General features: G+C 40.1%; 1 protein-coding gene and 1 non-coding gene across 2 annotated transcripts; one reads left to right on the top strand and one right to left on the bottom strand.

The window, feature by feature from the left end:
* Window positions 1-2,147: 2,147 nt before the first annotated feature.
* LOC115488843 lies at window positions 2,148-2,290 on the bottom strand. The gene has a single exon (XR_003952439.1). It is a non-coding gene; the product is annotated as a small nucleolar RNA SNORA48 (small nucleolar RNA).
* A 5,498-nt stretch (window positions 2,291-7,788) lies between these two features.
* On the top strand, window positions 7,789-8,827 carry Olfr101 (olfactory receptor 101). Its single transcript, NM_146834.2, has one exon. It carries the CDS (start codon window positions 7,853-7,855, stop codon window positions 8,777-8,779), a length of 927 nt encoding a protein of 308 aa, NP_667045.1. The 5' UTR covers window positions 7,789-7,852; the 3' UTR covers window positions 8,780-8,827.
* The last annotated feature ends 4,506 nt before the right edge of the window (window positions 8,828-13,333 follow it).

Below are 13,333 nucleotides of genomic sequence, written 5' to 3'. Positions count from 1 at the left end.
ATGTCTCCAAAGTTTCTTGAAGACCTTTGTTTATAATTACCTTTAAAAAAAACTTTTGATTGATTCTTGTGTTTCACATTATGCACCCCATTCCTGCTCATCCCCATCCTTCATATCTGCTCTTTGCCCTTACAATCTACATGCTAAATAACAGAGAGAGAGAGAGAGAGAGAGAGAGAGAGAGAGAGAGAGAGAGAGAGAGAGAGAGAGAAAGAGAACATCTCATCATGGAAGCTATACTATGGCACAAGGTGTCCCACAGTATATCCTTCTGTCCACATATCTTCACTTGCATGTTCATTGCAATTGGTCTGGTTCTGGCTTCTTTGACACCATCAATATTAGATCCTCACTGGGTCTCCTCTTCGTTATTCTGTTGTTGCCCTGTGTATTGGAGATCCTGGAGCTTTGGATCAGCAAGACTGGCCCTTTCACACATCTTAACTGTTTGTACATGGTAAAGATTTTAGAGTGCGACAACGCAGAGCCCTGGATCTGAGCCTGGGTGATAGCTGAGCTGGTCAGTGTACCATCAGGGTAAGTTCTTCATGACTACTCTTCTTAAGCCAATCTAATAACATCTGCAGGAAGCAGGGTCAGTTCTCCTGCAATGATGCCCTCTGGGTCATCTCAACCACACTCACATATCCAGCCTACTCCACTGTGCAGCCCAGTCGAGGCAAAGGGCCTACTCTCCCAATTGTTGCATCCTCATCTGTGCCCAAACATCCAGGGCTAGCTCTACCGTGCAGCCTAGACAAGGTACAGGGCCAGTGCTCCTGAAATCCTCAGCCTGAGGAACAAGGCCAGCTCATCTGTCCTCTTGACCAAAGAAAAAGTTCTCCCAACTGCCACAGGCGAGGACAGTGAGACAGCAGACAACATCTATGCTGCCCGGCCATCTCACAGCAGAGGAGTGGAGTGGTTAGCTCTACAATGCTCTTGACCTTTGGGGCTGGATCACTTTGCCCTATCCACAGCTCAAATGTGTTGCTAAGGTGAACTGCAGGGCCTGCTCTTCCAAGTGTTACAAGTGGAGAGAGGAAGGAGGAGGATAGCACCTCTATCCACACCCTACCTCATGGCAGAGGAGTGGTGGGACCAGCTCTCTCCACCTCACACACACAAAACCACTTACTGTAGTCCCCACCCCCAGGGTCAGCTCTCCTGTGCTGTTCAGGCCAGATACACTATCCACTCTCCTCAGTGCTGTAGGTGGTGAGGAGCTATCCCTTTTTTATGACCCCATGGTAGCTTCAAGAACTACACCTGGGCCACCATACAGCTGACCAGTAGTGGTAGGATCAGTTCTCCCACATTCGTGTTGTCAGGGCCAGCTCATCCTCACCCACATCTCCACCACCAGGGCCAGCTCCACTGTGATTCCTGGGAAAGGTTCAGGGCCTGGTCTTCCAAATATGACAGCTGCTGTGATATGGGGTCACATTTAAAAGCACTGCAACCAGTAAGGGACAGAGCGACTTCTGTACAGCTACTAAAAATCTAAATGGTACTGTGCCATTACCCTGAAAGTGATGTCTCCATGTTCTCTAGTGATAATATGGACCATGGACATTGATACCACCTACTGCTGCTGCTTTATCAAGGATCCAGGCATGATCCTCAATAACACCTCAGGCTTGAACCTCATCAAAGCCCCAAGTGGCAGGACTGGCCACTCACAACAGGCCACTTCTCTCCACCCTTGAGTCTCCAGTTCCATCTCTCTTCATAACACATAAGCTGCTTCATTTCTTTTTCTCTTTCATCTGCACACCACATACTTGCACATTGTGGAGGCCACTGCTGCAGATGACTACCTTGGCTGGTGGGCCCCTGAATGAATTCCTCTGATTGACCTTCAGTGATGAGGTGCCAGGTAGTGTCAATGGCTCGCCTGTGCCAACCACTTGAGTGCAGGACTTTGGGTGCCAGAGTAGCTCTACATTATGGTAGGCAGAGCTTTGTGTGTCTATGGCCCACCCATGCTGAAGGGCAGGTCTCTGGGCATCTCTCCCCATCCTCACCTGAGGCATGGCATAATGCAGATCTCTGTCTGTCTTCCTCCTCCCATGCTGCACCACCTGGATTTGATTTGATTTGATTTGATTTGATTTGATTTGATTTGATTTGATTTGGATTGATTTTTATGTATCCTAGGCATAAAACAATTTTGGCCACCAAGCCAAACATCAACCTAGGATGAACAAACTGACATTTGCTCTGCCCCTGACTCATATAAGAACCATACCACCAGTAAGGTGTTTCTTTGCTCATTGCCACAGGAGTATACTGTCCTTTAGAAAGTAAGATATATGGATACTTTATGGAAGCTTTATATGCTGAGAGCAAGAAATTGTGCTGCACAGCTCTCTTTGTTCTGTGAAGCTGATTACAGTATAAATGAAATTTAAGAATGAAAGGGCTATGGATGGTGTGTGGAAGATTTTTAAAGGTAGCATGGAACAAGACTGTGTAGAGAGGTAATTTTACCTCATAAGTAGTATGACAAACATATACATGAAAGTAGATGGAGAAGGGGAATTGAAAGGGAGATGGTTGGGGGAGATGAGGGGATACTTTGATATAGATATATATATATGGCTGTCTCCATGGGGTCTACTTTGGACTCTATGGAGGTGAGGTTGTATTTGGGATTTATTGTGTGAGAGAAAACTAAAGAAAACATATGGAAGAGCACATCTGACTATGAGAGAATCTCAGCTATGCACATTTGGCAGCATTAATATTTTGAAAATGCCTATACTTCCCACAGAAATTCCATGTATGGATTTTGTGCTGTTCTCATCAAAAGCCAGTGATATTTTGGATAGAGATAAAAAGGAAGAAACTTCATATGGAGCTTAAAAAGACCCTGAAGGGCCAACAATGGGAAGAAAGAACAATGTTGGAGGCGTTAAAATATTTGATTCTGGCTACTCTAAGAGAAAACACAACAAAGATGTTTCTAAGACAAAACAAAAGGACCAGTGAAATGCAATAGAGGCCACAGAATTTAACCTGAATGTCCAGAATTATTAAGTTTTCTTCTTTTTTTAACATGTGTATACAACATAGTTGAGTGTGTGAGAGCACATGTGTCTTTGTGTTTGTTCATTTGCTTATGGAGGTATAAATTTTATGTTGGTTATCTTCTTTAATCATTCACCACATTATTGAGGCACGGCCTTTCCCTGAGCCAAGAGCTCTTTAATATGACTCATGTAGCTAGCCAATTTTCCCCAGGAATTTTTAGTCTTTGCCTCCTGAGTATTGGAGTTTCAGGTTGCCATCATTCAAGTATGGCTTTTAGGAGGGTATTAGGATTAAAAACTATATTGTTCATGCTTGCACAGCAAGTACCATATCCGCTGAGCTATCTTGCCAGCCAACATTGAAGGTATCAAGACAGATGTCAGTGAAAAGAGAGACTAATTAGCAAGTGGCACTAAGGAAACATGATATCATTCCACAGAAGATGGACAGATCTCCAGTCAGTCATAGTGGTATATTTCTGTAATTCCAGCACTTGGAAGATGAAGACAGGAGAATAAAAATGAGGAAGACTATTCAATACCACAAATAAAACAACATATCTGCCATCAATTAAAAATTTTTATGTCCATTTTTCCCATGAAATTTTCAGTGCACTTCCAGGGAATTTGTATTGGTGGCGGAGTGAACTAAAAACTCTAAAGAGATAAAAGAAAATTGACTGTATTGATGGACATGGCCACCTAGACCTCTGTTGTTCATGTACCTGAAACTATGGAAAAACTGAGGGAAAAACACAAGGAGCACAGAGGAATTGTGCATGCACATTTCCCCTATGGCAGGTGTGAAAAAATTAATTTTCTCATCTATTCTGCTCAGCCTGCGGGACAAGCTCCCTTGGGACTTTTATGTCTAGAGCTCAGTCTTCTTAGAGTGCTTGCAGAATGTCAGGATGGTAGAGAGGTGTCGATAGATGAAGACTGTAAGCCAGATATACAACATGAACTATCACTTCAAATATTTCCAAACTCGTACAATTTCTGGACATGCTCCTGGAAAAAAAAAATGCTTTTAACAGTCAGTCAGGTAAGAGAGTGAATTAGGATTAAAATGCCCCGATCTTTAGTCTGTCTGTAACATTAAACACCAATGGGCAGGGTTCAGGCTGGTTTCCTTTCTAGTGATGGACTCCTCACTCTATATGCAGATCAGGAAGCTTCTTTGGCTTCTTTCATTCATTGCATTGCACTTGGTTCCTGTTTGGAGAATATTTAGTTTTCCAAATCTGAAAATTCTAAATATTAAAAGTGTGGTGTACAAGAATGAGTTCTGGTTGTACAGAGAAGTCTAGTTAATAGTTTTCATTAGTCTGTAAATAATTTCCCTAAATTTGTTTTAGTGCTATCATTTTGATTTCTGGCTCAGAGAATGATAAATATATTTTGCAATGGGGCTAGGTTTTAAACATGTATTTCTGTTGTGTTTATAATCACATAGAAGAGGCATTACCATGAATTGTTTGAAAGCAACCCTTGACAGAATTGCAGAAGTGGTAACCCCATTTCTCAGAATGTCTTCCAGCTATAAAATTTAGAATCCTCAGGATCCTTATACGTGTTCCCCAGTTCATTAATTATTTTCTTCATCTAGTTATCTCTAAGGTTTGGGTGATTCCCCCTTTGTGGGACTCATACTAGTGTCAGCCTCTGTTCAACTCCACTGCAGATAAGGAGTTCTCTTGGTGGCTCCAAGCAGCATGGACCCTCCACACAGTTATTTTGATTCTTCCTTTTGTACAGTGAATCCAGGGCATCTTTAATAGAAAGGAACCAGAGGAAGCTACTTCGCAAAACTATGTCTGCTCTGATCAGTGTTATTTAGGAAGGTAATTCAGGTACTCTCCTAATATAGAAAAAAAAGAGAAGAGGAGAGGAGAGGAGAGGAGAGGAGAGGAGAGGAGAGGAGGGGAGGGGAGGGGAGGGGAGGGGAGGGGAGGGGAGGGGAGGGGAGGGGAGGAGAGGAGAGGAGAGGAGAGGAGAGAAGAGAAGAGAAGAGAAGAGAAGAGAAGAGAAGAGAAGAGAAGAGAAGAGAAGAGAAGAGAAGAGAAGAGAAGAGAAGAGAAGAGAAGAGAAGAGAAGAGAGAAGAGAAGAGAAGACTTAAAAAGTCTTTTAGTAAACTGAAAGTGTAGTAAAATATTAAATGTTTTACAATTATATTTTTACAGAAAAAGAGTTTTGAAAGAAAGGAATAGAGGGATTGTATTTGAAAAAAGAGGCAGACTAATACAGAAAACATATTTTTAGATGATAGAAGAGCTGGACAATTCCAGCATCTGTGGAGAAAATTGAGATGAGGCAGACAGGCTTCTGGAGTCTCAGAAGAGAACACAGCTACCATTGGCACACTGATGGAGCTAGAAGAGAGGAGAGGAAAGTTCTTTAGTATCTGATGAGTGAGCTTATTTTAAGATAAGTGGAATAAGGGACCCAAGAAGCTAGACCACAAAAAAAGACAGGATTTCAAGTATGCTAAAGTGAGTATATATCAGTTGCTGCTCGTGAAATGAGGGAGGGACTGCAGGGAGAGCTTCTCTGATCCAGGGTCTCTGGGATTGAAAAACACACCTCAAGGCATCTAGAAAAACAGAAGCACAAAAAGCACAAGTCATAATGCAAGGTAAGTTAGATGGCAGAGCAACACAGGTCTATAACTCCAGCACTTGGGAGGCTGAAGTAGGAGAATTGTACTTATATGGAGACTATAGACTATGTTCCAATAAACAAACAAACAAACAAAGGAAGAGGTCTGGGGAAATGGCCCCATCTGTTAAGTGCTTACTATCCAAGCAGAAAAAAACAGGTATAGATCCTTAACACTCAGCAATAAAGAATGGGTGTGGTAACCTGTGTTTGAGTACAGGGACCTGGGGAAGTAGAGGCAGGAGAATTTCTGGAGCTCTCTGTCAAGTCAGCCTAGGAGAAGTGGTGACCTACAGATTAAGTAGGACACTGTACCTCAATAAATAAATAAATAAATAAATAAATAAATAAATAAATAAATAAATAAATTTAGAAAGATATCTGTTATCAGGCAATTGTTTCTACATGTGCTCACATACCATTAGAAATTTAACTTGAAAATACTTAATGGATAATATTTTAGGGAACTTGAAGTGCAACATCAAATATAGTTCAGAAAAATAAATGCAAATATTGTCAGACTCTTTGGCTATCGTGATCATATGCTTCCACGGTATTTCCTAGGTTGTGACTAAGAAGAAGGCTATATAAGAACATTTCTATTTTTTTCCTACATTTTACATAGACAAAGTATAGTTACTGCTATATTTAAAACATAGCTTTACTTTTCATTTTACGCATTAAAAATGTATTAATTTTTAAATTAGTTTGCAAGATAATGGATTTCCCTGTGGGATTTCTCAAACATACTTCATTTTCGTTGATTTTGCTCCCTCTCCTGTCATCTCCCTGTCTCCTTCTCTTATGTTGATCTCCTGGACTTCCTTTACATATTGTTCCACTGTTTTTCATATTTCTTTCTAGAAATCTCTCCTTTTCCTAGTCACATGGTCCTCTTTCTAGTTTTGTGGTTTTACCCATGCTTACACCCTCTTGGATCTACATATTTAACTAGGACTGAATATAAGAAAGAACATAGGGTATGTTCATTTCTGTGACTTTGTTGCCTGTGTAACATCACAGAATTAGTTCCATGTATTTTTCTGCAAAGACATAATTTTATTTTACTTTACAGATGGATAAAATTTCATTGTGTATATGTACTAAGTTTTCATTATTCCTTGCTACACAATGAGCATCTAGGCTGATTCATTTTTCTAACTATTGCGAATGCAGTAGGATTGAACATAGACATGCAAGTATCTCTGTAGTAGGATGTATAGTCCTTTGGGTTCATCCCAGGATCAGTATAGCTGAGTCAAATGGTGATTCTACTTTTAAGTTTTAGAGACACAACCAGTCTGATTTCCATGGTGGATGCACCATTATATGTTCCTCACCAGCATTTGTTGTCCTCTGCATTCTTAATGAAGGCCATTAGCCCGGAATGAGAGAAATGATAAAGTAAGCTAACTTGCATTTCTTTGGTAGCTCTGGAAGCCAAACACTTTAAAATAACTTATTAGCCATTCATCTCTATCTTTTGTGAAAAATGTCAATTGAGGTCTTTAGTCCATTTATTGATTAGTAGACTTTTGTGTGGTTAACATTTGCAATCAATTACATACTTTAGATATTAATCCTGTGCCTGAAGTATACCTAGAGAATATTTTTGCCCATTCTTCAGGTTCTGTAGATAGCATCATACTGTGCAGAATATTTTAATTTCAGGTAATCACATTGGCCAATTCTTATGGTATGTTTCTTTTCTTTAAAGGACCAGTGGTTGGAATGAGACAATCAACTCATCCTCCTCTAGTTAGAATTTTTCAAGTGTATTTACCTCCCAGATGTCTACCTGGTAGACTATTTAAAAGCTACTCCATGATGGAGCCAACTTAAACAAGAGATAAGGAGAAAATAGGGTAAAAATGGAAATGGTCACACAAAGAAAATATGGTGGGCTTGTGTTCTATTAAAAGTCACTAACTAAATGTAGTAAATTAGAATATGTTTGATCACAACCCACAACAGACATGTATTTAACATTGTTATTTAACATAATATTGGATAAATACCAGGAAAAAATTGGGAAGGCATCATGAAAAACAATAACTACCTCTCAAAATATTTTGGTTATGAAAAGTAAATTTATGGCCAGAAGGACTGGTCAACATGCAGGGTAGTATTATATACTAATTGTCCTTTCTTATAGGTGATGTCTAATCAAACCTCAGTCACTGAATTTCTCCTCCTGGGAGTAACAGATATACAAGAATTAAACCCTATTCTCTTTGTGATTTTCTTCACCATCTACTTTATCAATATAACTGGAAATGGAGCCATCCTGATGATTGTCATCTTGGACCCAAGACTCCACTCACCTATGTATTTCTTCCTGGGAAACCTAGCATGTCTAGATATCTCCTATTCTACTGTAACAGTGCCAAAGCTGTTGCAGAACCTCCTCTCCACAAGCAAAGCTATTTCCTTCTTGGGATGCATAACTCAGCTTCATTTCTTCCACTTCCTGGGTAGCACTGAGACCATGCTGCTGCCAGTGATGGCATTTGACCGCTTTGTGGCTATCTGCAGACCACTCCACTATTCTGTGATCATGAATCACCAGCTCTGTATTCACATGACTGTTACTATCTGGACCCTGGGCTTTTTCCATGCCTTGCTTCACTCTGTAATGACATCTCGTTTGAGCTTCTGTGGTCCCAATCATGTCCATCATTTCTTCTGTGATATTAAGCCATTGCTGGATCTGGCCTGTGGAAACACTGAGCTCAACCTTTGGCTGCTCAATACAGTCACAGGCACCATTGCCCTCACTTCCTTTTTTCTGATATTTCTCTCTTATTTCTACATCATCACCAATCTTCTCCTCAAGACCCGTTCTTGCAGCATGCTCCACAAAGCTCTGTCTACCTGTGCCTCCCACTTCATGGTTGTTGTTCTGTTCTATGCTCCTGTTCTCTTCACCTACATCCGTCCTGCCTCAGGCAGCTCTCTGGATCAGGATACAATCATCGCCATCATGTACAGTGTGGTCACCCCTGCTCTCAATCCACTCATCTACACCTTGAGAAACAAGGAAGTGAGGAGTGCATTGAATAGAAAGGTGAGAAGATGGCTCTGACCTGAAGAATCTAAAGAAGTCTACTTCAGTGCAAATAACCAGGCAATGAAAAATTAAGATATATTTCTGAAATTACGATATGTTCTTATGTATAATAAATGTACAAATATATTTCTGACCAAATTGAATATAATGTCAAATATATCTAAACATATTGATGTTTTAAAGCAAAGGAAGCTTAATTTGTGGCCCTCTAGTCATAGAATTTGTTCACTGAATTTGATTTTGGCATATCAGTTGATGACATTGATGTGTAACTTACTCTAACATGTTATGTATGTACCTGGGTAGAGAAATTTGTGTATACTACCCATGTCTAGTATATTGATCATCTTTCAACTTATATTGTTTGGATGAATTATTATTATGCTTGCTTATTTTGAAGAATTATTAAAACTATGGATTCTCAATTTGAAAAGTTAGTTGCAAATTATGAGTGTGCTACTAAAAGTTTCAGTGATAAAACATTTATTTTAAGCCTAATTTTTGATTCTGTTAATATTGGTAGTGAGTGGATAAATTTTTATTTGTAAAATTTTATTACTGATTATTATTATTTTTGAGACTAGGTCTCCTGTAGCTCAGGCTGGCCTTAAATTCCTCATGACTTGCTTCCAACTCTTAATTGTTGGTATTATAGATCTGTATCCAGCACACCTGTCTGGAACCTCCAGGCCTGGTGAGGATTGAAAGGAGACACATAGTAGGACTCTGGTGTGGCTTTATAGACTATCTCCAGACTGTCTAGCTCTCTAACTATACTGAAATGCTGATAATGATTTCTAAAATGTCCTAAAGACTTTCTTGCTCTATCTGAGGGTTAAAATCCTTTGGTTTAGGCAACTAATACCTGTAGTTTAACAGCGGGGGTGTGGGGTATTAATTAAAGGATTAATTGCCAGAGACCTTTCCCTTTTGTCCACATGCCTCTTGCTTTTCAGGCTAGGGGGGAAGTTTGAAGCAATAAACTTCTATAGAACCTGGACAAGAGAATAACGCTCATAGAATGAAAAACTTTCACATAAGCAAATATGCATAAACTCACATAAATTTACATACAGACTCATGCATGCACATTTACACGTTTCCATTCACACAAGTTGGGACCAACTTGCATACATTTTCACAAAACACAAACATCTACACTTACATATGCATTTGGGGCAAAGGACCAATCAGCAGTGCAGAAAGAAATCACTTGTTTTAGATGAAAAATGATCTCCAATCTTTACTGCAAACAGAAAGAAAAAACTTCTACCCTGTAAATGGTAAATGAATTAAACCCAAGTTTGTAAGTAGAAAGCTTTGACACTTTTAATAAGACTAAGCCTGCCTTGTTATTAAGAAAAGACCTATTCTGTCTCATGGTAAGGAGAAGGCTGCTTGCTCCTTCTGCTCTCTGCACCTTCTTTTTTTTTCTTTCTTTCTCTCACCATTATGCATATTGCTCTCTTAGTTTGTTATGCTTCCTAGAGTTTCTAAGTTATTGCACTCTGTATTATCCTAATTTTGCTCTCTTCTCCTGTTCTGATGTCAAAATAATGTTCTTACTCTCAATGCCTTTTCTCACAATGCTATGCCTTTATTTCTAAGTTCTTCTTGAGTTCAGCTTTTGTGGCCTGACTAAAAATTTATCCTCAGTTCTGTCTAAAATCTTCTCCTCAGCTCAGGTCTAACACTTCTCCTTCCCTCAGCATTTATACATCTTTCAGAATATATGAACACAAGGTAAAATGTTCATGACAAGTTCACACATTAACTCAAATCATAAATTGAATAAGAATTTTACAACAGAGAATGTTTACATGAATATCCATTAAGAGTATGTATCTGGCTAAACATTCATCACCTGTCACAGCTTCAAAGATTGGTTGGGAGTTAAGAAACATAACTAAGTTATTAGTAAAGTTTTCTATAGGCAAACCTAGTCAATATTTTGTGTTCTGTAGTAGCTCCTATAATAAATCATTATTTCCCTTTTATGAGCTCCAATTAATGGTTTTACAACCTCTTGGAATGTGCTCTGGGTAATAGAAAGTCTGGTTAGTATCTAGATGTAATGAACTGGTGACACATGGGGAGATTGACATAATCCTCATTGCAGTTTTGACTATCAGAAAAGGACCTAATAGCAGTCTCACTATAAAAGAGCTTAATAAATAATGATATAATTTTAGAAATTCTTATAGGGTATCATTAAGAATTAATGAGTCCAGACAGCCGGCCACCTTCCTGGTGAGAGCACGGGGGTCTGCCCGGCCTGAGAGGTTTGTGGCACAGGCGCCGGCGGGAGCCTTCTTGGCTCCGAGACTCCGCGGAGGGCAGGCTGCACGGGTGACCATGTGGAATACAGAGTGCCAGCCATTTCTGGGACGGGCAAGAGAGTCGCAGAGATTCTGGGGCGGCGCCATCTTCAGCTCCAGACAACCAGCCACCTTCCCGGCAAGAGCCACAGAGCATCTGAGGCGGCGCCAACCTCAGCTCCAGACGGCCGGCCTCCTTCCGGACAAGAGCCACAGAGCTTCTGAGGCGGCGACATCTTCGACTCCAGACAACTGGCCACCTTCCTGGCCAAAGCAACACAGCTTCTGGGAAAGATCCTGTTTTGGGCCTTCACCTTCAGCCAGGAGGAGGTCCAAACACCAGATAACTGTACACCTTCCCTGAAAGAGGAGAGCTTGCCTACAGAGACTGCTCTGACCACTGAAACTCAGAGAAGAGAGCTTGTCTCCCACGCCTGCTGATAGAGGGTAACAAAATCAACAGAGGAACAATCTCTTAACAAAGACAACTATAACAACTAACTCCAGAGATTGCCAGATGGCGAAAGGTAAACGTAAGAATCCTACTAACAGAAGCCAGGACCACTCACCATCATCAGAACCCAGAACGCCCACTTCGCCCAATCCAGGACACCCTAACACACCTGAAAAGGTAGACCTGGATTTAAAAGCATATCTCATGATGATGGTAGAGGACATAAAGAAGGAATTCAATAACTCACTTAAAGAAATACAGGAGAACACTGCTAAAGAGTTACAAGTCCTTAAAGAAAAACAGGAAAACACAACCAAACAGGTAGAAGTCCTTATAGAAAAACAGGAAAACACATCCAAACAGGTGATGGAAATGAACAAAACCATACTAGACCTAAAAAGGGAAGTAGACACAATAAAGAAAACCCAAAGTGAGGCGACGCTGGAGATAGAAACCCTAGGAAAGAAATCTGGAACCATAGATGCCAGCATCAGCAACAGAATACAAGAGATGGAAGAGAGAATCTCAGGTGCAGAAGACTCCATAGAGAACATCGGCACAACAATCAAAGAAAATGGAAAATGCAAAAAGATCCTAACTCAAAACATCCAGGAAATCCAGGACACAATGAGAAGACCAAACCTACAGATAATAGGAGTGGATGAGAATGAAGATTTTCAACTCAAAGGACCAGCAAACATCTTCAACAAAATTATTGAAGAAAACTTCCCAAATCTAAAGAAAGAGATGCCCATGAACATACAAGAAGCCTACAGAACTCCAAATAGACTGGACCAGAAAAGAAATTCCTCCCGACACATAATAATCAGAACACCAAATGTACTAAATAAAGATAGAATACTAAAAGCAGTAAGGGAAAAAGGTCAAGTAACATATAAAGGCAAGCCTATCAGAATTACACCAGATTTTTCACGAGAGACTATGAAAGCCAGAAGAGCCTGGACAGATGTTATACAGACACTAAGAGAACACAAATGCCAGCCCAGGCTACTATACCCAGCCAAACTCTCAATTACCATAGATGGAGAAACCAAAGTATTCCACGACAAAACTAAATTCACCCATTATCTCTCCACGAATCCAGCCCTTCAAAGGATAATAACAGAAAAAAACCAATACAAGGATGGGAACCATGCCCTAGAAAAAACAAGAAGATAATCCCTCAACAAACCTAAAAGAAGAAACCACAAGAACAGAATGCCAACTTTAACAACAAAAATAACAGGAAGCAACAATTACCTTTCCTTAATATCTCTTAATATCAATGGACTCAATTCCCCAATAAAAAGACATAGACTAACAGACTGGCTACACAAACAGGACCCAACATTCTGCTGCTTACAGGAAACCCATCTCAGGGAAAAAGACAGACACTACCTCAGAGTGAAAGGCTGGAAAACAATTTTCCAAGCAAATGGTCTGAAGAAACAGGCTGGAGTAGCCATTCTAATATCGGATAAAATCGACTTCCAACCCAAAGTTATCAAAAAAGACAAGGAGGGACACTTCATACTCATCAAAGTTAAAATCCTCCAAGAGGAACTCTCAATTCTGAATATCTACGCTCCAAATGCAAGGGCAGCCACATTCATTAAAGACACTTTAGTAAAGCTCAAAGCACACATTGCACCTCACACAATAATAGTGGGAGACCTCAACACACCACTTTCATCAATGGACAAATCATGGAAACAGAAACTAAACAGGGACACAGTGAAACTAACAGAAGTTATGAAACAAATGGACCTGACAGATATCTACAGAATATTTAATCCT

The sequence above is a fragment of the Mus musculus genome, chromosome 17 (genome assembly GCF_000001635.26).
Source record: "Mus musculus strain C57BL/6J chromosome 17, GRCm38.p6 C57BL/6J".
NCBI classification, from domain to species: domain Eukaryota; kingdom Metazoa; phylum Chordata; class Mammalia; order Rodentia; family Muridae; genus Mus; species Mus musculus.
The sequence above is the reverse complement of the archived record's forward strand: the minus strand, read 5'-3'. Positions and strand labels throughout refer to the sequence as shown.